Source organism: Nestor notabilis, unplaced genomic scaffold, assembly GCF_000696875.1.
Source record: "Nestor notabilis isolate BGI_N333 unplaced genomic scaffold, ASM69687v1 scaffold328, whole genome shotgun sequence".
NCBI classification, from domain to species: domain Eukaryota; kingdom Metazoa; phylum Chordata; class Aves; order Psittaciformes; family Psittacidae; genus Nestor; species Nestor notabilis.
The window spans coordinates 65,401-84,208 of NW_009939404.1; the positions used below are offsets into that span (position 1 = coordinate 65,401).

General features: G+C 43.9%; 1 protein-coding gene across 1 annotated transcript in view; it reads left to right on the forward strand.

Moving 5' to 3' along the window:
- Positions 1-18,382, forward strand: part of LOC104409830 (disheveled-associated activator of morphogenesis 2-like) — a gene marked incomplete at its 5' end in the record, with an annotated part of 73,042 nt that extends 54,660 nt beyond the window's left edge. Inside the window, 5 exons of the mRNA XM_010019825.1 lie at positions 1,778-1,885; positions 2,917-2,977; positions 8,167-8,298; positions 16,332-16,502; positions 18,167-18,382. Coding sequence (XP_010018127.1) covers positions 1,778-1,885; positions 2,917-2,977; positions 8,167-8,298; positions 16,332-16,502; positions 18,167-18,382 — 688 coding nt within the window. The remainder of the gene's footprint in view (positions 1-1,777; positions 1,886-2,916; positions 2,978-8,166; positions 8,299-16,331; positions 16,503-18,166) is intronic.
- Between the last annotated feature and the right edge of the window lie 426 nt (positions 18,383-18,808).

Here is an 18,808-nt window from a genome sequence, read left to right on the forward strand (position 1 = left end):
TCAGTAACGTTTACGCTGACCAAGGACTTTCTCAGTCTCATGCTTTGCCAGAGAGGAGGGGAAGCCAGGAGGAAGCAGAGGCAGGACCCCTGACCCAAACTGGCCAAAGGGGGATTCCATACCACAGCACGTCCTGCCCAGTATATAAACTGGGGGGAGTTACCCGGAAGGCCCAGATCGCTGCTCGGGTCGGGCTGGGGATCGGTCGGCGGGTGGTGAGCGGTTGTGTCCTTTTCCCTTGTTATTCCTCTTATCATTATTATTGGTAGCAGTAGTGGTTTGTATCATACCTTAGTTACTGGAGAGCTGTTATCTCAACCCGTGGGAGTTACATTCCTCCGATTCTCCTCCCCATCCCTCCGGGAGCGGGGAGAGGAAAAAGGAGGGGAGTGAGCAAGCAGCTGCGTGGTTCCAAGTTGTCGACTGGGCTTGAACCACGACAAGGACTGACATAAACTGGCACTCTGCCTACACCAGTAATGGAACCACAATGCATAGCTCAGGGAAACTGAGCCAGGTTGTACCTAGAGCAGTTAAGGAAAATAGCTGGTTTGGGGAAGGAAGGTGGAGCTTGCTATTTATGGACATGGGCTGCAGGTCTTTATAGTGCTACCCCATGTTTTGCCGTACATCCCCATACTGGTTCTGGAAATTAATCCAGCTGTGACTCGTAAGACAATACAGTTTTTGGGCTCCAGCAGCATTAAGATTTTCCTTTCAGTTCTTTTATACTAGTTCTTACTAACTCACACCTTAACTTGTGAGACCTGCTGAGACCATAGTTGTGGTGAAATGACTGCAGGCTGTGACAGAATGAGTGATGGCAGTAAGAACCCATAGGAAAATCATCCCTACCTAACAGAGTTTGAACTAAGAGAGTTCTGTTTTGACTACTATGATGTCCTTTCTGTATTCCAAGGCTAACACTTGTGTAGCTAGTCTTGAACATTTTTTGCCTTAATGTAGCTTGGCTTGATTTTTCCTATATTGAATGTCCTGTGCAAATTCTGTTCTCTCATCAGTTCCCAGCTCCCAGGCTCTAGTCTGTGGGAAGCAGTGGCCATCTGCTGTCTTGCCTGTCAGTCAACCACATAACACCCACCTCAAGTAGCTGTTATGGCTGGCTGTTCTCTCTACATGCAAAATTCACTGATGCAAAATTCATCATTTACTTTACAAAATTTCTTAAACCTTCTCCTGCATCTCTCATACATCTCATTTTTAACCACTTCTGTTTGAGCTGCCATCGCTTTTGTAGTAGCGAGCCCGACCACTACTCATAAGTATAGCTGTTTCATTACTGTAGGAGTTTTCTTTTCAAGGACCTTTTCCTCTTCTTAGTTAACTCTTAGGTTTTATTCACATAGCCTCTGAGAACAACTCACTTCTCCCTTACGAGTTAATGTCACTTCAGTACTATTAGTTGTTTATTCTCTGAAGTATCTGGGGAAAAATACTGTACTGTGTTACACAATTCTCTTTTCTGTTACACCATTTACACAGATGGATGGAAGCATGCTGGTACTTCCAGAATAAATCAAGGCACAATATATTGCTTGAGGTTTTTAGGAAGAATGGTTCATAAAGAGCTAATTCATTTCAGTCTGTGATACTTTTCTTTCAGTAACAGAGCTGCTAACTGCTGATATATTGTTTGTTTTGATCATTCAAGCAGATTTCCTACCCAAATATTTTTCACTGATTTGTCACAATCCTCCCACCATCCTTTTCCTTCTTCTTTCTCATTTCTCTCTTCTTTTTTTTTTTTTTTTTTTAGAAACATTACACTTTTGCACTACTTAATTATGATCTTTGAAAAGAATTATCCGGATATCCTAGATATTCAGTCTGAGTTGCAGCATCTTCCAGAAGCAGCAAAAGTCAAGTAAGTCCAGTGCTATTGCTTGTTCCCAGAGCTGGAGTTTCCAGTGATTTCTGTTAATTTAATGATCATCAGTTTTTTCATTGCTGTCTTCTAGACTCATGGCCAGCCTTACAACTGAAATGCCTTTGCTCACATTCTTGATGTTATTCAGATGTACATTAACAGAGAATTTTGGTCCAAAAACATTTGTAAATAACTAGGGAACTACTCCAGCTAATGAAAGACAAATGAAAAAATAAATGTAGATTCACACTTAAAGGAATTTATTAAGGCTTTAGTGGTGGTTTTGGGATATACACTACTACTCACCAAATACTTGAGGAGATGCCTGCCTATTCACAAATAGGTACTAACTAGTTTTGGGGTTTTTTTTCTTAAAACTCCTAGAAAAAAACTTTTGTTTATGTATGATGAGTAGAAATTCAGTACAGCACTTGTATGTAGGGAAGCATATATTAACATTAGCAGGGTATTATACTCAGTTACAATGTAAGCTTGCAAGGACTACCATATGGTAGAAATGCAGATGGAAAAAACAATGTTTGGACTGTGAGGAAGTAAAAAATCACATGTAAATGTACTCCTAATGGGATTTAGTAGTTAAGTACTTCAAGAATCATATGTAGAGATAATCTGAGACCCCAGTAATGCGTGTGGTAAAGCTGGGGTCCTTGCTTATGCGTTAGCCAATTATTGCAAGCTGGCCCTGTGGCATACGCTCATTGCTGGAGGGTCAGGCTCAACAGGGCAGATGTTCTGACAGCAACCCCCTCTCTTCTTCCCAGGAAAATCCTGATCTTCTGTGTGACCACACGCGAGCAGGGTCTGCCTCATCTTGTATCTCATACAAAAAGCAGCACAGAGCATTAACCAGACCCCTTCCCCTCATTCCTAATCATCTGGCATGGCTGGTGCCAGAGGCCGGATACCAGACTTGATGCGCCAATGGTCTGTTCTGCTGCACAGTTCCTGTATTCCTGAGTAACACTGCTCTTTTTGTTTTATCTGCCCTGTGTCTGTCTTCTGTGCAGCCTGGTAGAGCTGGAGAAGGAAGTCAACAACATAAAGAACGGATTGAAAGCTGTTGAAGCTGTAAGTATCTGAAGGTTTGCAAAGCACCATACTTCAAATGTCTGACTCAGAATCAGGGGCACTATATATTTTATGATAAGAGAAAGTAGGCTTTCTTTTTCCATTCCTTTCCATTCCGTTCCAGAATGCATTAACCAAATAAAAACAAGGAAAAACTTCTCACGTGGAGCTCCTGCTGATGATCTTAGCAGAGTTAAGCCTAATGAAAAGCTTGTTTGATCTAAGCCTGGAAAGTAAAAGAACAGTTTGACAAATGGTATGGACTGAAAGAAGAAATAAAATTCTTGCTCCTTCTTACTGAGGGGTGGCTAGCTGCTGAGCAAGTGTTTCACATGGCTCTTGGAGTAGTAATAAATAGGTAGTGCACTTCTAAATGCAACCCTAACATATCCTAAGCACTCATTGGCAAGGCAAAGGAAAAGATAAACTAGTTAAAGATGAGGGAACTGAGCTGACAAGCAAAGCGACAATGGTGGATTTTCCTGTTGTTAATGAAAGTCTTTTAAGCTGGACTTAGTTTGCCTGTGTTCAGTTTATATTTACATAGTGCAGAGCCTTACATCTCAACAGAGAACAGTACAAATGGTGCATTGATGCAGTTGTATGTACTTAATTACAAGGGTTAAAAATGACAGGTGGGCCCAAATGCTCCCTGAAGCCACAAGTTCACGTGTCAGCTGTGGTTCCCCTCTCTGGAAGCTTGCATTAGTTAACCTTTTGGGTTTGTTCCTGGGGAAAGACTCCAGCCTAACTGAGACAGGGATGCACAGAGCATGACACCTCCTTCCTGCCTCAGTGGAAGGAGGTAGGAGCACTCATATTCGCCTCTTGCTTATGTCATTGACGTGTATGGCTTTGGACAACCTCATGCTTTCCAACCTTAACCATTCTGATTCTATGATTTTCTCCTCTTTGTGAAATGGCAGCTACAAATACCTACTTCTCACAGTGCCTGATGGGAGGAATGGCAAACTGGTGTTTGCACAGCAATTGAAAAAGTAAATATTAAGACTAAAGTATTGCCTCTGTCCCTGTCATCTACAGGCAAATACATTCTGACCCTAAGAATGTCCTTCTGTCTCTCTGCAAGTATAGAAACAAAATCCTACATTTAAGTTGGTGCTGGCATCTCTTGCCTGTTGGATATACTAAGGCAATAGTACTGCAGATGTCTTGAGAACTCAAGAAAGTCCCTGCTATGTTTAACTGTTCTTTGCCCTTTCACACAGGGTTTTGTTAGCCATGCTTTTCAGCATCCTTTTGTCTTGAAGTGTTTCACCTGTCTTTTTCAACTCATGTCGATTTAATGCTAGCGGTGTATTTGAGATGGGGAGCATTCTGTACTGGGTCTGCTGGCAAAGGGATTAGTTGTTGGGAATTGCACTGAGCGCTTTCTGTGCAAGGATTACCTATGTACAAGGATCTAACACAGGACCCTCCAGTCCTTCTCATTTACTGTGAGACAGACAGTGATGACTTAATTTTCCTTTTATCTGGCCTGAATTTGGTTGGGAACTGGGAGAAAAGGAAGGGATCTTCGTCCTGTCAGCAACAACCAGGCTGCCTGGCTGTCTCCAACAGTTCGTCGTGTAATTAGCCAGTGATCTTTCCATGAAAAAAACAGACTTTCCAAACCTTATTTCTGGATTGTAGGGGTAAGGGAGAATGCAGCAATGAGCAAAGATACTGCTGCATCTATGGAGTGCAGTCTTTGGGAATTAAAAGCACATGTAAAGGGACAGCTGACATGGAAGTTCATGTCATGAAGAGAGGCCAAGTTTTGGGTGAGACACACAATTCCTCCCCCCCCACCATTGAAATGAGAGTGCCTACTTCTGTTTTGTTTTCTGTGACTGGGTTATTTGTTTCGCCTTTACGGCCAATTTTTCTTCTATTTCTCATACGTGGGTTCCATGGACAACCTCTCGTTCCCATTCAATCACCATTTTCCTGCCCTAGTCTTCTCCCTGCCGTGGTATTTTTCGACTGGACCTGCCAGCACCTCCCAGTCTGCTTGCTCAATTCGTGGTTTTCTGGCGTGTAAAAAGCAGCACTATAGCAACAATAGAAGATCACTGTCAGGTGGAAGGTGGAGGAGGGGAAGGTGTGATTCTTGATTCCATTCCAGTGTGTTCTCACCACAGCCTTGGCTCCAGTGACTGAGAAGTTTCTTCAAGGCCCCTTAAGAATAGAAAGCTAAAAATAGTTTCACAGTCAGATGTTCTTAAAGGTACTGTTAACCATTTACCTTCCTGGACTAGAAGCTTCCTTGTAAAAATAAGACACAGTCATTTTCAAGAGGTGCATGCAGCTGTTGCCTTTGTGTAGGATGCTCCCAGAAGGATAGCTAAGTAGTTCTTGGTCTCCAAATCAGGAAGTGAATTCTGTCAGCAGGGCCCTTCTTTCACACAGCAAGAAGATCATAACAACTGCTTGAGAAGCCACTGCTGTGCCTGAATGTTTAATCTCTCTAGAGAATCAGCAGCCCAGCCCACAGGAGCCTCTCCTAGCTTCTCCTGTTACGCTGTTATGATTAGTATAGACCATTTCTAGAAGATACAGAGAAGTTTCTTATTCTCTGGCATCACTCTTGGGCTGATTACATAGTCATGCTGGTTACTTGCGTGTTTTGTTGTTTTTTGGGTTTTATTTTGGAAGAATTATTCTGCAGGGAAGGACTGGATTTGAAATTGAAGGGCAGACCATCTAATCTTAGTTTGCTCTCCAGTAACATCCCAAGTGACATGGCTTTCAACAATGTGTAAGATGACAGAACAGTTTTACTCACTTGCTTGAGGAGAGGAGAACAGAGGGTAGAGCAACTTTCAGCTAAAATTAACTTAAAAGAGTGGCTGAAAAAACTGTGAATAATTCTTAGAAGCATGTGAAGTGACATGTCTTGTACTTGTAAGGTCCAATTCAAAGTGATTGTAACATAGAGACAATTAATTGGAAAGTGATGTAAATGAGTCGTGCTCCCAGCACCACGCCGTGTGATGTGTTTGGAAAACCAGTGGAGAAGACAATGTAATATAAAGCAGGGGAAGGAGCACTTCTTTAATGTGGATTTTATTCTGGCCATCTGCTCATTCCTTTTTCCTTCCCTTTTCTGCCTTGTGGTCTTTCCTTGTGGTGGTTACGTTCTCTTTCCAACTTGCATCAGACCAGAAGATATATCACATCTGATTTTAGATTGTTGATGGCCAAAGCTATTCTTTGCATTCAGCAGCACTGTGGAGCAAATCCCAAGGAGCTTCTCAGCATAGACGCTTACAAACCTACCCATTTGGCTCTGTGAACTAGTATTTTGATGACCAGTAACAGAGCACCAGACATGCAAGTAGCTGGAGCTGCAGCCAGCACAAAAACATTTTTTTCCAAAGGGAACAGAGGGTCAGATTGTAACTTGACCTGCTGTTTCATGCTGATTTTCCAAGGCTTTAGCGTTCCCACTGATTATTCAGCTGAGAATAAAGATGAGGCCCAGATTATGGTTTCCTTGTCCCCATGAGACTGTCAACAGCACGCAAGCCAAGCACAGGCATGGGATACTGCCATTCTTGCTATAACTTGGTCATTTTGAGGAGCTCTGTAGCTCTTTCTGTGACACAAGCATGGTCAATAGAGTAAGGGAAGAGACAGCGTGGGTAATCTTGGCTTAAAACAGAAAAACTTGAGCCAGAAAGAAGGAATCTCACAATTTATTTTTCTCTTCTTTCTGTAGGTAGTGGACAAATAGAGCTTAGTTTCCTGTGGTTTTATGTTTTGAGGTCTTTTTTCTTCTTCATATATCTTCTTATCACAATAGCCCCAGTTTGTAAGTGTGACTTTTATGAATCCAAGCTAATGCTTACTGGTTAGCAGGGTGCTAGCAAATGTTGCAGCCGACATCTGTCTGCCTATTCGGAGAAGAGATTCAAAGCAGCCCGGCGGAGAAGGACTTGGGGGTGTTGGTTGATGAGAAACTCGACATGAGCAGGCAGTGTGTGCTTGCAGCCCAGAAAGCCAACCGTATCCGGGGCTGCATCAAAAGAAGCATGACCAGCAGGTCAAAGGAGGTGAACCTGCCCCTCTACTCTGCTCTTGTGAGACCTCACTTGGAGTATTGTGTCCAGTTCTGGTGTCCTCAACATAAAAAGGACATGGAGCTGTTGGAGCAAGTCCAGAGGAGGCCACAAGGATGATAAGAGGGCTGGAGCACCTCCCATATGAAGACGGGCTGAGAAAGTTGGGGCTGTTCAGCCTGGAGAAGAGAAGGCTGCGTGGAGACCTCATAGCAGCCTTCCAGTATCTGAAGGGGGCCTACAAGGATGCTGGGGAGGGACTCTTCGTTAGGGACTGTAGTGGTAGAACAAGGGGTAATGGCTTTAAACTTAAACAGGGGAACTTTAGGTTAGATATAAGGAAGAAGTTCTTCACAGTGAGGGTGGTGAGGCACTGGAATAGGTTGCCCAAGGAAGTTGTGAATGCTCCAACCCTGGAGGAGTTTAAGGCCAGGCTGGACAGAGCCTTGGGTGGCATAGTTTAGTGTGTGGTGTCCCTGCCCATGGCAGGGGGGTTGGAACTAGATGATCTTAAGGTCCTTTCCAACCCTAACTATTCTATGATTCTTCAGTGGGAGAACTAATTTTGATGTCTTTTTGCTGTCCACCTAGTGCTTTTCAGAGAACTAAAGGGAAGATCCAGAGCTGGAAACTATATAAGTTATTCACACAGGTACACATTTCCCCAAGAATACAGCTTTTGAGCCTCCATGGGAAGAGAAGATGGAGGGAAGCTCACTATTAAAAATTCCAAATTCACTTGCTACACAATCTGAATTCTCTATTATTTGTCATTTTGCATAGGAAAAAAAAAGCAGCATTTAATGTACTTAATGTTTAGATTATAAAGTTGTTTTAAAAATTGAACATGTTGATGGCTTTCTTGGGATGGTTGTTGTTTGAGGATAAAGGGAACCGTAACTAGGACCTTCCTTCATCCCATCTTAACCTTCCATCTTGTACTGAAAAGGCAAAACCTTTGACTAGGTTAGAAAATGGTTTCTGAATTATAGCTCTGATGAATGTGTGAGGAGTGGGAGCACAGCATGCTCTGCACTGAGTGAAATAGATGGGCTTCCCTGTTCCCTTCCTTGTCAGCAAGAAATCTTTGATGCTTGCCTGTCTATATCTCTTACTTCTCTTCAGGAACTGGATTATCAGAAGAGACGCATGCGGGAATCAGGGGACAGGTTTGTTCCCGTCATGAGTGATTTCATCACCGTGGCCAGTTTCAGCTTCTCAGAGTTAGAAGACCTTCTCAACGAGGCTAGAGACAAGGTAAGAATACTTTCTGAAGTGTCTGGGATTTCACTGGCTCAGTCAAAAGCCTGATGAAAATGGAAGTATCAATGTCAGATGCTGAGACTGTAGTGAAAACTGTAATAGACACTGAAAGTGGTTTAGGCTGAAGTTTCTTACTTTTCCTAATCTAGTCTGTAGCGATTTAGAATACATTTTAGGATTAAAAGAAGGTTTGATGCTCTCGCCCGCTTCTTACTAATCTTCCTTAATATTATCCATGTGTTCCATAAAATTGCGATGGCAACATCTGTACCAGAATATCACACCATGTGGTTGTGTTGAAGGGACTGCTTTTAAGCAGTCTCTCAAAAAGAGGTCCTTTGGTGATTACTGATAGTGACCTCATATCTTTCACCTTCTTCTTACTTCATCCCACTGTGCTTATTCAGCTGGGGACATTTGTGTTTCATTTCCTTTAAAAATACACCTCTGGGTAGTTTGGTAACCCTGAATACCTGATCTTTTCCATGTATACTTCTCTGTTACTGCTTGTATTTAATTGCAAGGATGGAAATCCCAAACATGCATAGTTTGTCTGACATTCTCGGATCCTTCTTACACAGCCAGCACCACGTGCATGTTGCTCTTCAGGTGCTGCTCTTATCATTTTGTCCTATCACTGTCTGCATCTTCATTACCAGATTTGTACAACTAAAGAGGTGCTTGTTCTTTGCTGATGATTGGACTCTGGCACTAATCCCTCTGTCTCTCAGCTGAATGAGGAAGAATTTATATGAAAAGATCATAAGCATATGAAAATGTTTAGAGAAGAGCAAGTTCTAAAGTAAACGATACGTAATGGCAAATCTGCCCTTGTTGGCTGGCACGTTAAAAGTGCTTGACTTTATGAAGCAAATATGTTATTTCTTTTGGATTGAATTGTTTCCACCTCTGGTATCAGTCCTTGTAGCGCTAAGAGTTCTATTGCATTATTAACAAAACCTGTGCCATTGGATTGGTAATCCTTAAATTTTGAAGGATAGGCAAAATACAGACTGTGGATCTGAACAGTAAAACTCCTCACTTACGCAGTCTCTCTGCAGTAATGTCATTCTGCATGTCCTTGCTGTGGAGGTAATGTTGGTAATATGGACTTGCACAAAACAAATATTTTATATTCTGTATCTTCACTGAATTTACTGAGAAAAGTTCATTTTTTATGGTTTGGGGGCTTGTGTTTTATGAGTGGGTAAATTTTTTAACTTCATTATACTTATGTGCACATTTCTGAAAGTGAATTCACTCTGTCCTAGGCTTAGACTGCCTGCTTTTGTTTTGGTGCTAACATGGTGGTGGTCCTTTCTTTTGGCACTAGGACAAAAGCCCAAGGCAGATTCTTTACAAGGTCACTCAGGGGTTAAAAACAAGCAAGTGGTACATGTCCAGCACAGCAATGAAACTTTTCTTCATCAGGCAGTTGCAGGAAAAATGCCATTCTTTTGCTTTAATAATAACCAGAGAATCTCCCTACAGACAGACCAATATGTCTGGAAGTTGCTGCATGCTTTTTTAGGCATAGCCAACATAAAGCACTCGACATAAAGAGATGTTTTATTTTAATGACTATAACATGCTTAGGAAACGTTTCTTTACCTTCTCCTCACACACCCTTACTATGTTTGAACACATGCCATTCCAGCTTCTGCTCAACCTATGGCTTTGTTTCTTCCACTGGCAAAGAAGTGTCTTCCACTGACTGCTTTTGGACTCCTAAAAGAGAACTGTCTGTCCTTATGAGTGCTCCAGTACTGAGCTATTTCTCATGTTTGCCTCATATTATTTTTCCCCTCTCTTCTTCCTCTTTTTCCTCTTTTTTTTCTTAAAAAAGAAAAAAAAAGGGGGGGGGGGGAAGAAAGCTGGAAATTTTCAACAAACCAGATGTGCTTTGCAAAGCCTATAACATCCTCCAACCTCAATGGGCTCTCTGTGCTTGTTGAATCACAAGGTTTTCCTTACCATGGAAACCTACTATAACCTCCAATTAAAGGAAGAGAGGGACCAAGGCATCTGATTATCCTGTACTTTTTTTATTTCTCAAAGCAAATTGAGAAAAAAGGTAGTGGGAGAAGGAAGACTTTGAAAAATACCCTAATGAGCCCATGAAGAATAGGTCTGGTTCATAGATTTATTAATAATAATGAAGCCCTAGTTTTAACAGCTGGCGTTGGATATCCTAAATATAGATGTGGCTAATTGATTGCCACGAGGTAATCAGAGCCACGTTTCCTCAGCTGGGATTTAAAACAATACAACTTATCTTTTCAAACCTGGGAAGTTTTTTTATTTTTTAGAATGCCTTCAGTATTAGCAAAAGCCATTTCTTCATTCCTTTTATTTATGGAAACAATCCATTATGAAGGTGTGGTGCTGACCTTCTCGGTAGAGGATATTTTTCACAATCCCATGCAGTACTTTTTTTGGCCTTTTTGCTTAAACCAGGACCATTTACAGTTAGTGGCCATGGGGAGGAAGTGATATTTTAAACTTAAAGGGCCAGGTTGTCAGATACAGGCATCCATGTTTGCAGAGGAAGCCTTGTAACTGTACGTATCTTCATGCAGTAAACAGATGGCTTGGTTAAGAACTGATTGAAAACTTAGACTGACTCTTTAAACAGGCTCCCTAGCACAGCTGGTTCTTGTTCTTGTTGTGTTTTTCTCACTTTCAATGCCAGTTTATAAGGGAATATATAGATTAGATCAAGGGATAATGTTTTCTGCCGTTTCCCATAAACTGGAAGGTGGGGCAGGAGAAAGTGAAATTCTGCCCTGGAATCTTTCATCAGTTTTTACATGTTTGAACACATGACAAAAAGCCTTTTTTTTTTTTTACATCAGAAAGAACAAAATGGGGTTGAATTTTGTTTGTGAATATTTTTCCCTGTGTTTCCCGTGGGGAAATAATGAAAATGTCCAAGCAGAGGAACAGTAACCTGCCGTGGTATTAATTTTATTTTCCTACTTGAAAAAGGTAACATTTGCCCTATATGAAGCTTTACAACATACTTAAATGTTGATAGGTATGAACTTAAATTGCTAGACTGCTTCATAACTGTTCTAATTTGTGCTTGGTTTATAACAAACCTGTTTTTAAGATATTTTTGGTATTTCTAGAAGAACAAAGTCTGCTGAATCAGGCATTGCCATTCCTGTGATCATAGAATCACAGAATGGTTTGGGTTGGAAGTGACCTTAAAGTTCACCAAGTTCCAACCCCCCATGGCTTGGGCAGGGACACCTTCCACTAGAATAGGTTGCTCAAAGCCTGGTCCAGTCTGACCTTAACCTCTAAGCCTCTCTGTAGAGACACAGTGGAGGTCACTGCATGGGCAAGGTTGATGAGGCAGGTAGGAAAAGTGTCCATCCCCAGTCTTTCTCATGACAGCTCCTCTCAAGCAGGATGTTTATCATCATAAAGAAAGGAGTTCAGACTCTGCACATGCATTTAATAAGCTTAGCACATATAGTAACTGTTTTGAAGAACAGAAAGGCAGTGAAAGCCAAAATCCATTTAAGAAAATAGTAATTAATGGCAGAATGCTATAAAGCACACGGAAATACTGTAGTCCAAGTGCCAGTTACAGGCTGTGCACTTCAGTCATTCATTTTGGGGGACTGGTATTTTCTGTCAGCCACTGGGGCTAATGAATAAGGATCAGGATGGAGATTGAGGAAATCAAGACAATGTGTGTTACAAAGGGCATGAGCTGGCACCACAGCCTGCTGTCAGGAACAGCCTTTTGGTAAATGAATTATGTAGCTATTGTCTAGTAACTTAGAATTGCAGATGCTTCAGGCCAGGTTGGCGTCTAACATATCAGGGATGTTTATAGTACCTGCATCTCGATTTTGGAGCTGCCAGAGTCATTCTTGAACTCCTGGTAGAATTCTTTAAGAGCATGTAGGTACAAGGAGTGCTGAGCCCAGCCCTGCCTGAAATTGACTGGGCTTTTTTCATTAACTGTTCTGAATCTGTCCCATAAAGACATTATTTGAACTGCCTCAGTACAGGATTGGAGTCTTCATAATAGCAAACTCAAGATTAATTCTCTGGGGAAGACAGTGCATGGCTACTTGGTATAATTCATTCATACATTGGCTCCTCTGGCACTAGCAGACAGCACAGACAGCATGCAATTTTTACCATGGCTGGTTTTCCTCCTCCTAGAGGCCCGTTCCTGCTGTTTCTAGAGCTCTTCTGCCACCGTTTAACGTTTCATTGGCAAGCACAGCAGAGAGCGTGTGTGCTGCTGTCCCGCTTTCCCTCTCCCTGCTAAAATGGCTTTTTAAAATAAACAACTGTCTAAACGATTTGCTTTGGCAAGAGGATGAATTCAGTGGAAAGTTTGGCAGAGGAAGCAGAGCTGGCACTGAGCTTGTGGACCTGTTATATCATGGAGCATGGGGGCCCTTATGGTGTGGAAATGAATGTTTTAATGAAGAGAAAAAAAGAAGATACACTATCCTGTATTACAGTGGCAAAACTTGCTGAAACAGTTTTCCACCTTGCTTTTGCCCATGTCATCTGTCCCCAAATGACTTCAGGAACAAGCAAGTTTCAACCCTTGTTCCACACTATTACAGCAAGTCACAAAATTCTGGGAAGTGTTTTGTGTGCATGAGGTCTTTGCTACAGATTTCACAGTTGTGGCAAGAGCAGGTACTGTTTCAGGGAGTCTGCCCATGGAGCAGTCCAGTGGTTTGAATGGAGTGACACAGATCCTGTGGCAGAGAGCAGAAGAGAGGGCTGGGGCCCAGAGCACCTAGGTCTGTGCCACACTGCCATGAGTGAAGCAGGCAGTGTGGTTTTAACCACTGTGAGGAGGTAGGAGCCTGGGCTTCGTACCAGGGTTGGGAAGGCTGCCTCCAGCAGCTTGCTGACCCTCATCCCAGCACCAGTGCTTCAAAAAATCACACATGGTTGCAGGACCAGAGCTATGGGGAAATAGAAGTAATAAAACAAGAGGGGTCTGTTGCAATTTAAACAGTGAAAATACAGTTTACAGTAGTGCATTGAGTTGATGTAGTGCCCTACAGATGTGAGCAACTGATTTTTTTTGCCATTTCTTATACCATATTAGTGAGGCAACACTTTTCCTTTCTGTAACAAATGGAGAAAGGAAGACTTAGAGAGGGAGCATGAGTTCCCAAGCCACATTATGGGCAGATTTGGCAGCAGAGACTGGATCTCCTGACTTGCCTTCCTCTGCTCAGTCAGCTTTTTTTCCAAAGGGGGTAGAGAAAGAAGAAAAATGTTTACTTCAGTGAACTGCAGATTTCTCTTTTGTAGTTATTTTAGTACATCTAGTGCTCAGAGTCTTGCTTTTCATCTTTCACTGCTTTACAGTAAGTGATTGTGACCTAGCAAGCCATGTTACAGGGCACCAAAGACGGGATGGTCTCAGCCTCCGACTCGCTGCTGCTTAGAGATCACAGCGCCTTATACTCATGAGTGTCTCTGGAAGGGTCCCAGGCTGCTGGGTCTTTCAAGCACAGCAACACTGTTGCTCGTCTGAGTGTCAGTGGGAAAGCAGTGGCAAAAGCCCCTCTGCTAGTGTGACAAGAACTAGATGGTGTTGGTAGTTGGGTGACAGGCCATGTGCAGAACGTTTGCAGACAACACCACCCTCTAATGGAAAATTCCATGTATGTAGGATCCAAGACCCCCAGGCAAGGACCCCCTCCTTTTCAAACCCCAGTTTCCCTAAGAGTCCAGGAAACCCCTGTGGGCATTCTTGGGCTCAGACCAGCTCAGTTCCTGCGTGCCTCCTCATCCATGTTGGCTGTGTACAGGAGGGTTGCAGGGGACAGAGGCACTAGGTACAATAGCCATCTCCTATGGGCTGCTCCTGGGTTTCAGGCTTCACAGGAGGTGGACAAGTCTTCCTTCTGGCTGGCAGCTCTACTTGCTGCTCTTAATTTACACCTTATTTCAATTGTCACAGGAGTTAACCACAAGTGGGAAGAGATTGGAGGTAGCACGTCTCCTGTAAGCAATGAGCTTCAAGTGCTCTATTGTGCTCAAGCAGTGGTGGCAATGCTTGTGCTGAAGTCTTTCTCTGGCACTCTTGTTTCCCTGGCTGATTGGCATGCTGAGGCATGCCAAGAATATATAGCACATGGAGATGATTTATCTCCTCCTGCAGTATTGACAGCCTGTATTTTCTCCGCTGAAGAGCTGGTGCTGGTTGGTTTGGATTACTGTGAGACTGCTGCACTTTCCTAATATTCAAGCAGACTATGTTTATGTTATATACAGGGGAAATACATATATACAGATGGGAGTGGAAAGAGGGAGTAGGTGTGCATACTCGTGTGTGTGTATCTTTGGAGGTTTTAGAGAAAAGGAGTTAAACCAGAGAACTAATCTGTTGCTGTTTCCATACTCTGAAGTCCCCCCCTGACATGCTGCTGTAGTGCTTGCTTCAGCTCCTGCCATGTTTGGTAGCTCAAAGCAATATGCATTTCTTCCAACACGTTTTTTCCTCCCAGATACTTTGAGTTTCTTTGTTTGTTTCTGGCTGACGATGCAGCCTTTTTAAAGAAAAAAGAATCTATTGCTCCAAACTGCTTTGTGGGCCTGGCAGGGAAAGCAGAGAAGGGGAGATGATGAATCTCTCAGGCTGTGCCAGAAGGAAGCTGCTTTCCCTGGAGATTTCTTCCCCCTGCAGCTGACTGGGAGATATTGTTTATGCTTTACCTGGTACGGGGCCAGAGGGATTATAAGACCTGCTTCCAAACTTATTTTGTGCTTGGGGTTGCAGCCTGAACTGTTCTTACTGTCTTTTCCATTCTTCAAGATCACCCACCTAAGGAAAGGGAAGTTGGGCTGTGTTAGTGTGAGCTGAGTACACACACAAGAGAGTTTGAAGGCAGTCTATAGCTTGGGAGAGTCTGGGTTTGGTAAATGTTGAGGTCTGTAAGGACGCTCTGCTGCTCGGTGTTGGTGTGTGCCATGCAGGCAGGGAATGCCAGGGGAGCTGTGCACCAGGGCAGCGGTGCCAGCAAGGAAGTGTTGCTGGTGCTGCCTGTTATATAAAGGTGTTTGAGGGAAGCTGTTTGGGCAATGATACAGCTTTTAGATGTGTACGCTTATATAGGACTCAATGGACATGTATGAACATGCTGTGGACAGACTATATGTGCATGTATTTGAGTGCGTTTTGGTGAGTAGAGAGGCATGCCTGTGAGTGTCCAGGAGCAAAGAAGAGAGTACAACTACTGCAGAACTGATGTCCAAGAGCCAGGGGATGCTGTGAATTTACCCTATCCCAATCAAGACAGCTCTGTGACTGAAGTCCTGCCAGTTGGCTGCCTTCACATGTGTTCTGCAGCCTCAACATTTGCCTTTTAAAATAAAAGCCACTTGTGATGTATTCATGCTCTTTTAAGTCTGCCTGGGAGCCCTGGCTGCTTTCCCTGCCCCACTCTCATGCCATGTCTGTCCATAGTCTCCTCTCTCACAGGCAACACCCTGACTGAGAGGACTCCAGGGTGATGGATGACATGGCCAAAGGCTCCTGAGAGGACAGAATGTAACATTACTACAAAAAGCCCTCTAACTTCAGCCATTTAAAAATTGGATTTGAAAGGAATATGGAAGGGGAAAGGATGGGCTAAAACTACTTCTTTCCCCACAAGCTCACTGTCTTCCATGCCCCTGCTGTCCCACAGCTGCAGCTGAGATGTGGCTAGACAGTCAACTTCTGAACTTTACCACCCTCAGGCACTGAACATGGGTTTTTTGCATAAATGAACAGCTAGTGCTCTCCAGCACTGTTGCCCCATGCTGCCCAAAGGATATCTAGGGGAGCAGGTACTTCAGGCCACAGAGACATCTGCCTTAAGGAAGGGTGCTTCTGTTGTGGGGAAGGGCCAAGTTTCTGCTCTCGCTGCATGAATGCTCGGAGGGCATTGAATGATATGTGTGGTTGCTCATAAGCTTTCCTCTCTGTCTTCACCAAACTGCTTACCTAATTATTGCTCTTGTGTTTTCTGCCCCCTTGACAGTATGCCAAGGCACTGAAGCATTTTGGAGAGAGCGAGGGCAAGATGCAGCCTGATGAATTTTTTGGCATCTTCGACACTTTCTTACAGTCATTTGCAGAGGCCAAGCAAGATCTGGAGAATATGAGGAAGAAAAAGGAAGAAGAGGAGCGCAGGGCACGCATGGAGGCCATGGTAGGACCTGGGCACAGGAAGGTTTTTCCTTCCATCACCTTTTCATGTCTCGAGAGAGAAAGGCTGAGAGAGCCAGTTCAAATGCTCGTGTCCTGTCAGTGGTATATGTCCTTCTCCATGCCACCTCTCTTTGGCATCATTCCTTTTGTAAATGATGACGTTTTTCCTGCTGTCTGTCCTGCCAACTCTCAAGGGCATACTGTTTGGCTCCTAAATTACCCTCTTTTGGATTCAGATACCAAATCTAGCCCTGCCTGTTCTGCCCTGGCACTTTGCAGGATGGTGCTGCCCAAGCCCAGTGCCAGACTATCCTGCTTTCGTGCTGCAGGCTCTGTGCAAAAGCTCTGGGAGCCTGATCCCCCTCGGTCCTGCCAGCTGGTCAGCTTCCACTCAGACTTCATCATCACCTGCTGCATGCCTGTCGCCTGACAGTGCACAGGGACACAGCGAATGCCCTGGCACCTGCTGCAGCCCACACTGGCAGTATTTCTGGCCAGCCTTAGTGCCTTGATTACTGGGGCTGTGTCTGGCCTTGACGTGGTGAGAGAGCTTTGTGCATTGTTGATTTTGCTCCTGGGAGACAGACGTGTGTCCCCAGGGATTCGTGTGAATCAGCCTCTGCCTATAACCTCAGCCTTTCCTGAGGCCTGAGAATAGCTCAACTGTCCCCTGCCTCCTTCCCCCCTGCCATGGCCTCACTGTGGGGAGACGCTGCTTTAAATATTTGCTGTGCCAGCAGCACCAGTTTGTGTCTTTCAGAAGAGGAGAGAGGTAAAACTCTGGGATGCCAGCAGCCTTACTGTTGGACATAGGGCCAGGACATCCAGTCCTAAGCTAGGACGTAGGCTCAAGCTTCCTTTAATGGTTGGACTTTATGATTTTAAAGGTCTTTTCCAACCTAGTTGATTCTATGATTCCTCTCTCACCATCCTGGAAAGTGCAGGATCCTGCTGTTAAAGCCCTGGGATGGTTTTGTAGGCCTAATACACCATGAGAGAGGTTGCAGTTTGCTTATGGAAAGAGTCTTCCTGCAACATGCAGGAGTGAGTGAGCTGCTTCCTGACAGCCACATCCATCCCTTGCCATTTCCACTAATCTTGGAGGTGGGCAGCGGAAGAGAGAAAACAAAATCTCTGGAGCTACCCTGGGGAGACCAAGGATTGACACGTGGACCTACCAATGATTTGTAAAATCTGCAGTCATGTTTCATTGCTTTTTTTTTTCCCATCACTGCAACACACTGCCTCCATCCAAACATGAGCTGTTTGGTGGATAGGGATCTTGTTCATGTTTTGATACCTCACACCATTTTCATTCTCCAGTATGTTTAGGTTGTGGCTTTCTGGGGTTTTTCCTTTCTTCTTTTCCTCCTTCTGTGGGACTGCAGCCTTTCTGCCTGATAATTTAGCTAGCCATGCCCCAAGTGCAAAAATTAGTGCAAAACAGCAGCAGCATACACATCCCATGTGTCCTCTTTGCTCCAGGTAGCACTTTGTGAGGCAAACATACAATGCTACTCATTCCTCATCTCTCCGGCTCTTTGCTTGTCTGTGCAGAAGGGAAGCCCAGCATGGTTACCTGTTGCACTTGGCACAGGTGGTGGCCTTGTGAATGATCTGGCATCTTGGTTAGCTAACCCTAAAGCTCTGTGTCTTTCTCCACAGCTAAAAGAGCAGAGGGAAAAAGAGAGGCGACAAAAGAAAGCAAAAGCTGGAAGCATCTCTGAAGAGAGTGGGGAGTTTGATGACCTGGTGTCAGCATTAAGGTCGGGTGAAGTCTTTGACAAAGACTTATCCAAGCTCAAGCGTAACCGCAAGCGCTCGGGGAACCAAGGCTTAGAGACAAGCCGGGAGCGGGTGGTGACAAAGCTAAATTATTAATTACAAGAGGAAGAAAAAAAATAATCAACCAAAAGAAGGTGATGAAAAAGTGCAAAACAAAGAAGATGAATGTGTGCGATGGCGCCTGGCTGACAGCTGCCCCAAAGGATTTCTTTGGTCTGTGGCTAGAGACATTACCTTTCCATGACCAGCTTTCCTCTCATCCCTCTTCTGTGCTCCTATTTTGAACCATTATCAAAGTGCCTCTGTGGAGCCAGCAGGGCCTGTGATTTGGCCATGTAGAGCTGACAGATTTGCTTCTGGGAGCTCATTGTGTCATCAGACGCCATGTGGTGATGGCAGAAAATACTTGGGCCTTGCAGACTGCCTCACAGCTGGAGAAAGATAACTTTCTGTGTGCCAAAGTAAAAACTAGTCATGATCTCCATCTTGCTGATAACAAGCAAGACTAATTTCAGAGCAGCT